This window comes from Syngnathus acus, chromosome 2 (genome assembly GCF_901709675.1).
Source record: "Syngnathus acus chromosome 2, fSynAcu1.2, whole genome shotgun sequence".
Taxonomy (NCBI): domain Eukaryota; kingdom Metazoa; phylum Chordata; class Actinopteri; order Syngnathiformes; family Syngnathidae; genus Syngnathus; species Syngnathus acus.
In genome coordinates, this window is record NC_051088.1 from 12590579 (window position 1) to 12604763 (window position 14185).

Sequence of the window (14185 nt, forward strand, 5' to 3'; positions counted from 1 at the left end):
GGGGAAGAGGGGTGCCTACGTCACCCCCTCCCTCCGCATACACTCACCTGCGTGGTGACGATAGCGGACACACCGCAGCACAGTGAAGGGTATTGCCGGTTATACAGCCATCTCAATTTAAATCCATTTCAAATGATATCAAAAATCCACACCCACAACAAAGCGCTAGCTCCTCAAATCATTATCCATGACTAAGTGTATTCACATAAAACAACAGTTTTTGAATCCCATTCTGAAAAGAAAAGAGATTCAATACAAACAATAGAATTGAAAGCATTTATCATGATTGAGATTAGATTGTTAGGTTGACATGTATACTGACAATAAGCAGCATTTAGCTGTTATGGTGCACACAATTGGAATACAGAAGTGAAGTCAGCCGCAGCTGTGGATGTTTTGGATTTCCAGTTAAAAATGGTTCTTCTTTCTTGAGGTTTTGATGAAGCCCTTTTAAAGCTAACACGTTATAGTGTCTTCATATAGTGAGTTCATTTTTGGGGTTAGCAAATTTAACAAACATTTCCACTCTAGCTGTCTTCGCCACTCGAGGGAGTCCTGCTACCCACAGATTTATATGATGGACATTTTGTTTAAAGGGGACATGTAACAACAATTGACCTTTCAATGTCCCAATATAAGCAGTTGAGTGTCTGGAGTGTGAATTAAAGTCTAACTTAACTTGCACCAAATTGAGCTTCTTGCTTGTATATAGCAGTTCTGACTTTTCTCCCTCTGCTCAGTTCAACCAAAGTAGGGGCCTGGGGCACTGTCCATGGTACTGGAAGTTAGCACACACACACACACACACACACACACACACGAGTGCTGGAAAAACAAAGAATCATGACTCCTTTCATGCATTGCGCTGCCCCACCCCCACTTCCGCCACAAACAATGTACATGTATGACTAAAGTGAACTAAATATTGTCAAACCGTATTACGCACTGAGGAGAAAGAGGAGACGTGTATTTATAGATATGAAGTTATAAATAGATATCCCTTCATCTGGACTGCAAACACACACACACACCTTGACAAAAAGCTTTGTTGCTGATTTGATCCATCCCTTCTTTTATCATCACATCATCTCCCAGAGGCATATTAAAATATCTGAAACACTTTCATTTCAGATGAGAACTCATCTCTTTCCATATTTCCATAAATAAGAACCAAAAAAAAACAACTCCAATACTTTTCATGTCAAGAAGGAAAGGTGGAATCTTGTGGGAATGAAAATTGCTTGTGATGGTCAAGTCACATGCAATGCAGAAGAATGTTGGTGAATGGACAACCGTCACCAACGTGGGGACATTTATGGCCTCTTTTAAGAGAATCTTGGACTGTGCCTCTAAAAACAAATGAAAAGGTGTGAAAATATTGCAGATGGTGCGATCTATCATGAAATCCTGGCTTGGCAAATCCTGTATATGTATATAAACACTAAAGCAGTAGAAATTCTGAATAAGGGTTCTCATTGGACAAATGTTCAGGGGCAGGGTGGGGGTGGGGGGGTGAGAGCAAATCGTGTATTTGCCTCAACGCAGTCTTGCCCGCTTGATTTTAGTTACATAAACAGGAATGCCCTTGAAATGAACTATTTTAAGTGCCATGCCTTAGGACTTTCCACGTTTAAGGTCACGGGCACGTGTTGCAGCCAGCAGCTGGTGATTTATATAATTATTTCAATTCTTACACAGTCTGCAAAGCCCAATGAAAGAGCAAGCAGAGCACCCACTGACACATTTAATGTATAATATGCCAATAAAAGGTGTGTCAGCAGAGCATTGTCTCAAAGCAATCAGCTTGACTTTTTAGGATGGCTCTTCAAGTGCATGGCAGTTCCTTGCCAGCATGTTTAAGGTCAAAAATCCATCTGCGCATCGACACGCCATCCTGTCCCTTCCGGGGCATCAGACTGCATGCGAGACTGGGTGCATCACGCAATTTGTCTTGTTTCGTCTAGTCAGCAGTCACATCATCAATAAACACAGATGGGCCAGTTCCATCATGTTGACTTGCTATCATGCGTTTCTTTCTTGCTCTTCCCATGATTGATCTGTCTATTTGTACTTTATTGATATATCTCAACACGTCCCGCGTGGAACCTTTTTCACATGCCCTCAAGCTCAAAGTAAGATACACTTGTTAGCAGACAGCTAGCAGCGGGCTTCGACACGCCACGCAAACACAAACTTCCCTTTGAACTCATCTTCTCGTGTCAAATGTTCTCTTCGCTTACATGGCCTAAATGCTGTCAATCCATATCACTCTTTCTTTCCATGCTCCTGCCCCACCCCCACCCCACCCAGTTCTCCTTGCCATCTGATGGTTAATTCATGGAGTCTGGCTGAACATGCTTCCTCTCCATTATTAATATAACATTAGGGAGACAAGAGGGAGGGGCGGGGGGGGAGAGAGGAAGAGGAAATAAGGAATCTGGAGAGAGGAAAGACAGTGGAATGAAGAGTGGGCAACTGGGATGGGTTGGGGAACGGCAAGGGGAGAAAGTCTTTCGTCCCCAAAAGCCACGCCAGTGGCAGAGTGACAGATGAGAAGGGAGGCAATGTGTCGGAAGGAGGAGGAAAAGTGTGCGGCACGTGATGCTGCTGCAATGCACGCCATGTCTCCTGTCCCACAAAAGAGAGGCACAAGCCATGAGGAGCTCATGTCTTTCTTTTCACACACGTCAGAAAAGGGGTCAATACAAAAAGGTATATGAGGTGATGATTTTGTTTTACTTTCTTGGAAGGAAAAAAAAAACACTAAGATGAAATGAAAGCTCAGGACAGCCCTTGCCAGATTTCAGTGCTCAGTTCTATTTGAGCCTCTGTGCATTCTGCTTAATGTGAAAGCAACATGTCCTGAAATAACCCACACACTGACTTATTTCTCACACTTCTTTGACAGAAGTGTGCGTGTACTGCATGCCATCAATGGAGCAGCCACTGTCCTAAATTGCATTTACTTCATTTTTTGGATAAATTGCACTTGCAGAGTAGTCTTAATGCAACAAACTGTTTTTACTTGAGTATTTATTTTCAGATGAAACAGCTGTTTAACCCTGCTACATTGATGTGTATTCTACTTGCTACTATTATTTCTCAATCCATAATTGTTTGTCTTTATCTATCATTTGTTCATGAAAAGTTGCATTATTTTTGTTCAGAAGTATCGGGATTTTGCGATTTTGCTCATTTAATTTCACATTCAGACTGTACACAGACCTGATAGGTAGATATTTTGCATTTTATGCAAAGTCGCTGACTAAAAATGTAATGTCGTGATCCGAGGTTTCTCAGAATACAGTCATCATATCACAAAACGTATTACAGACAAAGCTGTAGGAAAATGTCACAAGATGGAAGTTCTCAAGTGCCCTCACTGCTCTACACAGACGGTTGAAGACGTCCGCAGGGAAGCAAAACAATTTGGACCCGACTCCTTGAGGACACTTCTTGGCAGAAGGTTGTCCACCAAGCACTTAAGATAATGAAGAGCACCGAGCTCAGTAGTTGGATCCTGAAGGCACCAAGTTAGTTAGTCAGTACTTCAGTAGCTTTAGTTACATCCAGCTGGATGGTAGTGACCCTTCATTTTCATTCACGACAGCCAAGCATGCCAGAGAAGAAAAGGCACAGGCCGGATGTGGTAGCCATGTGCTCTTCTCCTTAATATGCGCTAATGATCTGGTGCTAATTAAGGATTCCTAAGTGGGGGATGTGTGGGACTTGCATAATCATTGACTCACAGCAACATGTCCCTTGTGAAACACTGGAATTGATCCTCAACGTCTTGCTGAAAATCAAGCCGTCGTGGGCAGGTGCTGAAGGCATACCAGACCGCCTCCGACCGACCAACACGTTTGTGGGAGCAGAAATTCAGGACAGAAAGCTGTATGCCTTTTTGGTGACAGACAGTTGAGGGAAGAAATAAGTAAAGAAAGACACTGTGCCAAATGAGAAGAAACAAAAGTTGAGTTGGTGCTACTTGAACACAAGAACTGCTTAGTCCCAGCGATGACCACAAGGAAGAGTTTAGTGAACCGATCGAGATCTATTGCATATTTGCTTTGTGCTCTTCAATAAGAACAATGTAAACATTGATTTAAAGTAAAACAATTGCATGCAATATGCATCAAATGGATCACAAACTGTTCTGGAAGGACCTCCAGGACGGGAACTCCCTTTAAGACTTACAGTAGCTGAGCTGCCGCATCCAAATATTGCTCTCCAGAACAGTTTTTTTTTTCTTCTGTTGACTGACAGAAATAATGTAAACCAATTACAAACAACAAAGATCAACAAGAACCAGTCAAAATCAGGTAAAAAGATTCAGTCTGCTGCCACGATATGAATCGTCAAAATTTCAGACCTCTGCAACCAGGAAGAAGGAAATGAAGATTTGTCGCCCCGCGGTGTTAAGCCGCGGTAGTGCAGTTTGTGTTTTTGCCTCAGCTCTGTCTCGTGCGCAAATTCCCCACACGCATGAATGCGCTGCGCAGTTCCCCACAGAAATGACGCAGTGGCAAATTATCCACTGTCTTGCCAGCAGTGTCCTCAGATACACTTGGCCTCCATGTCGTAGAGTTGGAGAAGGTCAGAAATCACAGCATCTATGTCTGCTTTGGTCACACCATCACAAAGTACCTGCACGCAAGCACACAACTCGGGCTGAACGTGTGAACTTCAAACAACTGCGATGGAGGCATAAAAAAATCTCCACTTTTTTTTGGTTGAAGGATTTGCATTTAAATAGAGCGAGCGCCTTGCAGAGCTTCAACAATAGAGACCTGATTAATAAAACTGCTTGACAATGGAACGTTTTTAAGTGCACCGCAGTCCCGATTAATATAAGAGCATGAAGACTTTGAAGATGAACTGGAGCTGGAGAGGTGGTCAATCATCTTAAGTCCATCTTCAGATGTGGATTTTTGGAGGGGGAGAATTTATCAGGAACATCTATCAAGAGTACAAAATGTAACCGACCTGTGCAATAACTTTCTACCATCAGTTTTGCCCAGGCCTGTTTCAAGAGTTCATCTTTAAAAATACTAATTTATTTGAACCACAATTCCGAAGAAATATTTCATTGGTTCATTTTCTATGGGTTTCCTTTCATTTCTAGAGGGATTATTAACATATTGTTTTGACTCCCTATGTTTTTATGTCTGATCTTTGGCTGTGGTTATTTTCTAAGTTGAAACCTGCTTCATTTTTACCACACAATTCCATGTCATATTTTTCATCTTGACACAGGTTACCGATGGAATAGTGGTACATTTGTACGTCGTTTTTCACTGAGAACAGTTCCGAAGTCTGTTACTAATTCTAATACACATTTTTAAATGTTCCAAATAAAGTATGATTTGTTACACAGGCACACACACAAATCAAAGTACAATATCTACTACATCTTGGTGCAGTATAATTTCTTTTTTATATATATAAATGATTCAAACTAAATGAATCAAGCAACATGTAACAAACAACAATTGAGAGCCAATACACACCTGCCACCACCGTTTCTCCCCAACAGGCAGCTCCACTCCATAGGTGTTGAGAGCCAGATACAGTGTTGCTATAGCGATGTGTTGGGGCGTGTGCCGGATGCACATCGAGCCATGGTAGCAGTCTCGAAGCAATGCCCAGCAAGTCTCGGCAACGGGGCATCGAGACCAAGCGTGCCGGTTCACCAGCGACTTTACGGACGTCACGTAGTGGAGTAGGTACTAAAGAGAGGGTGAAACAGAACAAGCACTGAAGATGGCATACTATTTTCAGAGTCGAAATACAAAATGTCACACAAGGAAGATGGACACTCAGAACAGACGTTTGCTTGCTCCAGTACACGCAGACACACCTTGTGCGGATGTTCAAAGGTGACTTGGAAATTGAGCTGTCGGAGGATGAGGAGCTCACATTGCACCACACTGTCCCTTAGGTCCCAGAATTCCTTATCACATTCTAATGGGGGGCTGTGCCTATTAAAGTACCTAGGAGGTGGGAGACAGTGTTGTAGTGGGCAACTGTGACATGAATCCATCATTTCACAGCATCAGCAGATTTTTTTTTTTTTACCTGTGGCTTACGTTGATGATGTCCCGGGTCCGTATGTGCTGCTCCTCCACTTTGCCTGCCAGGTACAAGCAGCTCATGGCCACCAGGTCGGGTTCATACACACTTACGCTGACACATTCGAAAAAGTTGTGGTACAACACGCACGCTGTAGCAACAGGCACAGAGCGCATGCCCAGCTTCACTCCTGAAGAAGAAATGAAGATTCTTTGAATTGAATTTCTCACTGATGTGGTCATACATTTTCCCTCATGTGTGATGTTCTTTCTTTCTGCAGAAGGGCAGAATTGTGTGCGATCCCACTGGCTGTTCATTTGTCGACGAGATGAGTTGGTTACCTGCTTCCATTATGAAGCGACACAAACGAAAGTGAGTTTTCATGTCCCGAGCAATGTCCGCATCTCCACCTCCGCCAGAAGAGCTCCCTGCAGCCGGATCCAGAGGTTGATCCCGAGGGGCAGGCGAGCGAGAGGACGGACCCGGTTCCATGACTTCTGGAACATTAGCACTGCAAAAACTAAATAGCGTTTACGCGAAAACAAGTTAAGTCACGTCAGTAACTGTTGTTGCCCAAAAGTGAACGCAGCACTTGGCGTGACTGAATGCTTGAACAAGCTCGCACGATGCTAAAGCTAACCACCGAAGGCATGCAGAAACCGGAAGTAAATAATAGAATATCCGGTCAAATGCTAGGCGCGGAACGCGACATCATTCACTCCCTGATCACTATGGGTTCACTTAAAAGTTCACTCTTTAAATGAAAAAATGCTTTGTAACATTACCCCGTCATGTCAGTGCTGTCGCATAATTACAACGCATCTTGGAATTATTGAACAAGCAGTACGTGAATCTTCGCCCATATCTCTACTTTTCCACATCCAGGATAGCAATGACGTCACGTTCAATTCAGCGTTTAATAAGTTTGTATTTCGCTAATCGATGACGCAACACGACTCATGACGCTTGCATTCTTCTGCTCCAAGAGATTTCTGTGGTACTTCGTCAACACTTCTCATGCGCTCCAAATAGGTCACGTGGTTGGGTTGCTATGCAACGACTCCACGCAACAAACTCAATTTAAACAGTCGCAGAAATGTCGTCCAATTTCTCAGCAAACCAGGTAATTATTGACTTTAAAAGCGAGCTTATTTGTGTTTCTCACACATTTTTTTCCATCATCAGTACAACGATGCCTTCAAGCCTCAGAGGCTGCAGAACTGGTGTCAGCCGAAGCAACCCACCAAGGTTATGACAGCACTTTTAATATGTTTGCAGACGTACCATTCAAAGGTAGCACTGTGATCATTTAATGCTGGGGTGTCCAAACTTCTTCTCAGAACCGCATACTGAAAACAATGCAAGGGCTGTGTTGATACTCAGCTTTCATTTAGCATAAAACAAATCCATTAGTGTGAGTAAGGAATTAGAAATGTTCTGCATTGCTTGCAGTATACATATATTTATTGATACAGGAAATTAAACTAAAACAGCTGGAGTAGTTCACATTTTCAAGATTTTTTGGCGGCTGTCGGCCTTGCATCTGACACAAATATCGAGCCTGTTCTGAGCTGCAGCAGAAGCATTCACTCAACACAGCTTTTTTACGGAGAACTTAAAACGCACACAACACAGCTGTAGCTAAAAGAAAGTGCTGTACATGAATAAAAATCGAATGTAAAACAAAGCACAATTTAAATAAGAAAATTTGACAGTTCTAGTGGCCCCAACTCACCTTTTTAAAAGAGAAAACAAACCTCTTCTCCTGCCGTAACACCCGGTGTAGAAGGAACTGCGTCAATTGGGCTGCAACGATACATAGTTTGGACACCCTCGGTACAACGTGTGCATGTTTGTAGGCATCGACAGCACGGCAGGGCCGCACTACGTTTATTGCAGATAACAGAGGATATCTGCTCCATGGAAAGTCAAAGGTAAACCCTTGAAAACTTTTGTTACACATTCTTAAAGATAAAAAGTTGACATTACTTCCCTTGCCACTGTGTGTCATGCACCAGAGAGGCAGCGCCTGGCCTGACTTTAAAGGAACATGGGATCTACCTGCTCGTATACCAGCGCAGAGAATCAACCCCACCGCCCGCTCTCAAGAGGGTCTTGCAAGACTCAAGGCTTGGGGCTTGGACCCTCAACACGTAGACAAATCTGGGCCACTAAGAGGCAGCAAAAACACACGTGCCTCGCAGGATGCTAGGAAGCAGGTTTGGGATCGCACGCGCACACACACACACGGTTTATGCTTCTTTTACCTTCAACATAGATCATAAAATGAACCATGATAACATTACATTTTTACAGACAAACTTTGAGCTTCGTTTCAATCTGAAGTTGTAAAAAGCAAACAGTGCTTTGAAATAAGTAAAAAAGGACATAAGACGTTTTAGCCTTTCCCCCATGCAAAATACTGTGCCCAGTGTTTTGTATTTTCTCATGCGCAAATACGAGCCGCGCTCAGCCACATTCCTCAAGTAAGTGGAAATGGCAAAAGAGAGGATCATAAAATTATAGTGAGCTCAAGCGTGACTGGCGTCACTGTTGACTGCTAGGATTAAGCTCTCTCAGCGCTAACAGGAACAATAAAGCAGAAGTTTTCCCTGTTCTGCGTTGCTTCTAATGTACATTGCTTAAACTGCTGTGAGGAATTTAATCAGTGGGCCTTATGCACTTTTAACTAGTGATGGGGAAACGAAGCTTCAAATTTGCATCATGAATCGGCTGTATTTTTTTCTTGTCCTTTATCATATAAGTCATACTTAGCAATTTAAGCCACTTCGAGGCTTCAAATCAATTTAAGCCACTTCGAGGCTTCAAATTTGTTTCGTGAATCAGTTGTATTTTTTTTCTTACTCCTCCTTTATCATATAAGTCATACTTGGCAGTTTAAGCTACTGTGTTATTTCATTTCCATTACAAGTGTGACTCACTCCAGTCCATGTTGAAATCTGGTGGCGTACAGCAGGATGGTGCCGTCTCGGACTCATTGGCCCCATCTGCAGCTGACGCCCAGCAAGCGCCTCAGAGCCGTCCCGTTTCTGCAGACACAACTGGCAAACGGGGACAGCAGACGCAGGCAGATGAGGTATCATCTGTCAAGCTGCCTGCCGCCGACAGACAAAAGGATGGCGAAACTGTGACAAGCAGGCCGCAGAGCCAGAAGGCAATATGAGCTTCGCGGCCGGTGATAGCAGAAGGCCACCATGCAAGGCCAAATTCTGGTTCGGTGCCAGCCTTAACAACCCCAGAGGAATAAAAATAGCAAATTCATATCATCCCCTTTTCCAAACTGGGATGATTGTACTGTACTGTATTCTAGGACCTCTCTGAAATGTAGTAGCTCTCTGGTCTCTTTATCTTAACAGCTGTCCATTTAGAATGCCTCTGAGCTGCAATCTAGAAAAAAAAAAAATGGTTCAAATAAAATACGCAAGTGTGTTGTTGTAATTTAAGTGTCCTTTTTTTTTGCAGTTTAGTCACTCACATTCCAGCATTTCCAAAATTAAATTTTCTGTCACACCCAAGACACACCGGCTTGCAGTCAGTATTAGTCAGGTTAAATATTATCTACTATTTAGAATTGTAGAAGGTAAAAGAAAGCTCATGCTGCGAGGCCTTCAGCGTTGACATACTTGCATGATGGAGTACGCAATCTAAATGCATCTTAAGAACCATGAGCAAAAACACAGGACAATCCCTTGAGCACAGATTGGAAATCACCCCATGACTTGTGACTCAACTTAATAAAACCACATGGAGCACATGAGTCACCACATCCTCACCCCCTCCATGCCTGCAAATTTAAAAATAGTGAGCGGGCAAAAACAGATCAACTACACACAAAGTCGATGTTCACTTATACCAAATCGCTTCAGTTTGTTAGCATTAGCAATGTATAGCTTTTTTGAGAGCTATTACATTCTAAATCAGTGTGGGGCAATTTAAATCTTTACATGTGCCCACAGTAGTCTGTCTGATTAATATTGCATTTGTGGAATATGATCACGTTACCGACTAGTCACAGCTCACCTGGGTTTGGTCATGTGATGTTTGCAATTTGAGTCCTTAGGGCACTGTGATGTCATTTTCAGTGGACAGCAAGTAGCAAAATGCCCCCCCCCTTTACGATGGATCAAAATGGGAAGATGTTGCTGCTTAACTAATATTACACAAACAAAATATTAACCAGAATGCCGTGTTTGGATTACTGAGGGAGGAGCATAAAACATTTCACTGTAAAAAACATTTTTTACTCGGGTTTCTCTTTAAACGACCGAGGGGGGCCACAATTTCCTACCACTGCTACTAAGGGGCCACATAAGACCGGGCAATTCCTGATAACATAAAAGACTAGGTATTTAATTTTTTTTTTTTCATTTTGTTCTTTCATTTAACAATATAGTACATGCTGTACAATACTTTAATATATTATCTCATATAGTTCATATACAAATACATCAAAAATTCTTTCAGTCAGTGACAAATGAACCATGAGTTTTTTTGGACCCATTAAGCATCAGTAAAAAGCTCTGGCCATTATTATTACTATATATTATTATATTATTCTCTTGACAATTCTGTACTTTTTTCTTGTTGTTGCCGTGAGTACAGCTCAATAGAGGTTGAAATCTGCTAATGTCTCAAGATAAACAGGCACATTGGTTTGCATTTACATTCAATTGTGTCAAGTCAAATCAGATATACCAAGTCAGGTGAAACAAATTGATATGAAAAAAAATAAAGATGTCAAAATACCTTTGCACTAGCGGCTTGTTTACAAAAAAATGACAATGTCTATTTTTCTTGAGGTACTGCGCCTCCGTTTGAAGTTTTCCTTTGCTCAGTGATTGAAAACCACCGCTCAATATGGTCCAAAACACCAATTCACATTTGTGGAGGTGAGCTGGGCTTTGTTGCGATCCTGATTTTCCTAATGACGACCCAATCCTTCTGCCCAGCTGTAACTTGTATCCTCAAACACGAAGAAGCGGATCCATAGTTTTTATCTACTCCTTGCATCACAAACCAACCATTCTTCATAGATCCCAACTTATGAAAATCTTTGCACGATTTCTCCTCATTTGCAGTGATGATCACACTGCGTCCTATTTCCACCTCCGCTGAGCCCAAAATATCTTTCCCCTCTGACCCAGTCTCAACAGTTATTCCTGTCACCACTCTTGGGTCTGTAAACACCACAGTTAAATGGTTGCCTTTCTCTGGGGAGCGACCCCAGAAGAATCCTTCCCCGGCCTCCCAGGCTAGTTTGGGAAAGTGTTTCCCGTAGGTAGACATGTCAGAGAAAACCTCCGCTGGAGGATTGGAGTAGACCCCCTCCTCAAAGTCCTTGTCTTTTAGTTTGTTCTCTCTCCCTTGGAATGAAGAGAAAGTCCCCATGTGCTGGAATAAGGAAGGCTTGAAAAGGATGGGCTCCTTCTGAGTCAGCAGGACTCGAAAGTGAGACATCAAAAAGTCGCAAGGCATTTCTTGATAGAAGAGGAAGAGAAAACGTGCCAGCAGAGGGAGGTGGGCCGACTTGTAGAGTTTGCCAATGTAGCCAAGGCTGGAGAACTCCAGCATTGCCCAGATCGTCTTCTTAGCTTCTTGCTCCTCAATGCGCTTTTTTACGGTTGTGAGGAAGTTCTTTGCGGCGGAGACGTCGTCCTCCAGCTGGAGGTAGTATCTGCCCACACCTGAGCTGTAGTGCATAAGAAAAGCGTAATCCAGGTTCTGCTTGGAGCGGTATGATACTCTCGCAGGAGAATCATTGTAGTTCCTTTTTAGACCTGTAGAGGAGCCAGAGAGAAGCTATATAAACACAGTTGACCTGGATGATGATAGTGTAAAATGTTGGCGCTTAACCTGTAGTCGGTGGATAGCTTTCCTCAGCGACATGAATGACCAGCAGGTGACCTTGCTCTAGTGCTGATGAAAATTCAGATTTTATTTTCGTCACTGTGGTCGTCAGCCAGTTGACATCGAAATCTGCCAGCAGAACTACAACCACCATGGAGGAGCGCTCTTCAGGAGATGATCGGGAGAAGAGGGACACTAACGTGGGGATCAGATAGCTGCCCTTCTTCCTCTTCACCGACGATAGTCCAATGCATAGATGCCCTATCGGGAAGAAGAAGAGCATGTACCTTTTTAAATCACGTCATACTACATATCTGAGGTATTTCATTATATTTTCATTTAGAATCAATTTTACAGCCGGTTCATGCCCTCCACACCCTGAGTAATGGTTTAAGCCAAAATCTACATTGACATCAGCTATTGGGCAAACAATAACTGCTGATCAGCATCTGTCAGACATGTTTGCCTTTAACTCCTGATTGGTAAAACAGCCACAAGTGGGCAGCCAATGCTGGTATCGGCCAACGTCACAAGTATCTATAGCTTGAATATCAGCCCGATACTCATTCCTACTTTGTAGTGTATTCAATTGAACTTAGGTTGAAAAGTATTTATAGTGGTGCCATCAAAATTAATAACACTTGATGCATTTGTATTATTGCAGTCGGTGGTATGTAAAGTGTTCAGTGGTCTATATTTAGACGAAATGAAAAAAAAACTTACTCATTTGAGTGACTGGTATCCCTGCAAGCAGTTGATAGGTCACATTGAGAGGCAGGTAATCTCCTTGCTCCACCCATGACTCCATACTGACCATCCTTTCTGCCTTCCATGTGATGTTCATTGGTTCCTCTGACCTGTTCGGGTCCTGCCAAAGAAAAACTCCATTCAAATATCATTAACTTTCATGATATTTTAATCATCAGAGTGGTTTATCTTCCGTGTGTGTACTTACAGTGTTGAATGAGTGTGAATAGCGCACCATGTAGAAGGCCGCCGCAAGGAGCAGCAAGAGCAACACTGCATGTTTCTTCTTTGAATGACGTCTCATTTCCTGTTGTGTACCCCAAAACAAAGAAATGTGCACAGAAAAAAAAGTAAAAAACAATCCCAAATTCCTCGCTCACAGTTCTCCAAGTCTGCTCCCGTTTATTTTTGTCCAGGTGTTGTGCTCGATTTGGTTCCCCCGTGAGATTTTGTTCTCCCTGCCACGGGAGCGCGCACGCCTTGTTTGTTTGAAAGCGAACGTCAGCACTATGATGTTTTCAATAAAGACATGAACTTTATATTGTTATAAAGGATTATTCACAAAGGATTATTCTCATTTGATGTCTTTGAATTCATTCGCGTTCTGACGTTGAAGCGGGGTGCATTCAAAGACCAGTCGTACAGACGGAACACTCAATCACGTCACCAAAAAGCAACGATATAATTACGTGAGCTCTTTGCATAAACCTCGATGCAAATAAACTCCTCTTTTTGGGTACCGTTACATGCTACAAGGAGTATATATCACAAAAGAGACTTTATACTTAATTGTGATCATCATTCATCCATCCATTTTGTTACTTGGGAATTTTCAAAGCAAATTAATATTGTTGCATTTATTAATTTGTTTTAAAATGACAGCGCGATATTATTAAAAGCTGACACTATAGCAATGTCAAACGTGTTCATTTAAGAAAAAGCCACGCACGTTTTGTGATCAAATCTTTCATAACGAGAATGATTTGAGTGTATTGATTTGAATGAATCATTGAGAAGACATTTCAGTTCTGAAGGCTCCTTTTGTCCCAAGCAAAGTGACAGGTGGTGGGGAGGGGGGGATAAAAATTGTAACAGGAACTCTATAAAAAACGTCAACCCGTGAGAATTTGTGCCCCCCTCCCATTTTGAGAACGGTGAGTCCTGGACATCGACTGGCTTTTTTTCTGTCTTCCTGGGGGTCTGTTCAGGTTGTGTGGCAAATTTGAACAGATTCCCTCATTCCTAGGCCAAATTACAGGGGGGGAACACATCCTCACGGCGGCCCCGTGAGAATATGTGCAGAGCAGGGCAGAGCAGATGGCATCCTCAGAGGACCGTTTGGCTCGGTACGCAAACTGGAAGGGGTCTATGGTGGGGGGGAGAAGGGACCTGATGTGCTCCATGACAAGCCGCTCAAAGCACTTCATGATGATGGGCGTCAGTGCCACGGGGCGGTCGTCATTGAAGCAGGACGGAGCAGGTTTCTTCGGCACAGGTA

At 42.8% G+C, this 14185-nt stretch overlaps 3 protein-coding genes across 8 annotated transcripts; 1 reads left to right on the plus strand and 2 right to left on the minus strand.

Moving 5' to 3' along the window:
* Positions 1-2762: 2762 nt before the first annotated feature.
* Positions 2763-6747, minus strand: ccnq (cyclin Q). The gene is made up of 5 exons (XM_037268170.1): positions 6414-6747; positions 6079-6262; positions 5861-5993; positions 5511-5729; positions 2763-4647 (listed from the first exon to the last, which is right to left on the minus strand). The coding sequence occupies exons 1-5, from the start codon at positions 6562-6564 to the stop codon at positions 4558-4560; spliced, it is 777 nt and encodes a 258-aa protein (XP_037124065.1). The 5' UTR covers positions 6565-6747; the 3' UTR covers positions 2763-4557.
* Positions 6748-7005: 258 nt separating this feature from the next.
* Positions 7006-9531, plus strand: cfap126 (cilia and flagella associated protein 126). Of its 6 annotated transcripts, none has more exons than XM_037268181.1 (5): positions 7006-7195; positions 7258-7365; positions 7932-8006; positions 8091-8291; positions 9005-9531. In XM_037268181.1, exons 1-5 carry the CDS (start codon positions 7169-7171, stop codon positions 9254-9256), a joined length of 663 nt encoding a protein of 220 aa, XP_037124076.1. In that variant the 5' UTR covers positions 7006-7168; the 3' UTR covers positions 9257-9531. The 6 variants fall into 6 exon arrangements, with proteins under 6 accessions (XP_037124076.1, XP_037124080.1, XP_037124101.1 ...); XM_037268185.1 differs by having other exon boundaries at positions 7007-7195; positions 9020-9531; XM_037268206.1 differs by having other exon boundaries at positions 7008-7195; positions 9050-9531.
* Positions 9532-10550: 1019 nt separating this feature from the next.
* Positions 10551-13066, minus strand: LOC119119011 (alpha-1,3-mannosyl-glycoprotein 4-beta-N-acetylglucosaminyltransferase C-like). Its single transcript, XM_037245654.1, has 5 exons — positions 12896-13066; positions 12664-12808; positions 11947-12201; positions 10939-11870; positions 10551-10835 (listed from the first exon to the last, which is right to left on the minus strand). Exons 1-4 carry the CDS (start codon positions 12989-12991, stop codon positions 10969-10971), a joined length of 1398 nt encoding a protein of 465 aa, XP_037101549.1. The 5' UTR covers positions 12992-13066; the 3' UTR covers positions 10551-10835; positions 10939-10968.
* Between the last annotated feature and the right edge of the window lie 1119 nt (positions 13067-14185).

Bases quoted from the DNA above. Each gene is read 5' to 3' on its own strand.
- ccnq (XM_037268170.1), bottom strand. From the start codon at position 6,564: ATGGAACCGGGTCCGTCCTCTCGCTCGCCTGCCCCTCGGGATCAACCT. The intron at 6,263-6,413 runs GTAACCAACTCA...TTTCTTCTTCAG, and splicing joins TCGCTTCATAATGGAAGCAG to GAGTGAAGCTGGGCATGCGC. The intron at 5,994-6,078 runs GTAAAAAAAAAA...CCCACCTCCTAG, and splicing joins ATCATCAACGTAAGCCACAG to GTACTTTAATAGGCACAGCC.
- cfap126 (XM_037268181.1), top strand. From the start codon at position 7,169: ATGTCGTCCAATTTCTCAGCAAACCAG. The intron at 7,366-7,931 runs GTAGCACTGTGA...GCATGTTTGTAG, and splicing joins TGCAGACGTACCATTCAAAG to GCATCGACAGCACGGCAGGG. The intron at 8,007-8,090 runs GTAAACCCTTGA...GTCATGCACCAG, and splicing joins TGCTCCATGGAAAGTCAAAG to AGAGGCAGCGCCTGGCCTGA.
- LOC119119011 (XM_037245654.1), bottom strand. From the start codon at position 12,991: ATGAGACGTCATTCAAAGAAGAAACATGCAGTGTTGCTCTTGCTGCTC. The intron at 12,202-12,663 runs GTAAGTTTTTTT...TCTTCCCGATAG, and splicing joins GATACCAGTCACTCAAATGA to GGCATCTATGCATTGGACTA. The intron at 11,871-11,946 runs GTTAAGCGCCAA...GCTCCTCTACAG, and splicing joins AAGCTATCCACCGACTACAG to GTCTAAAAAGGAACTACAAT.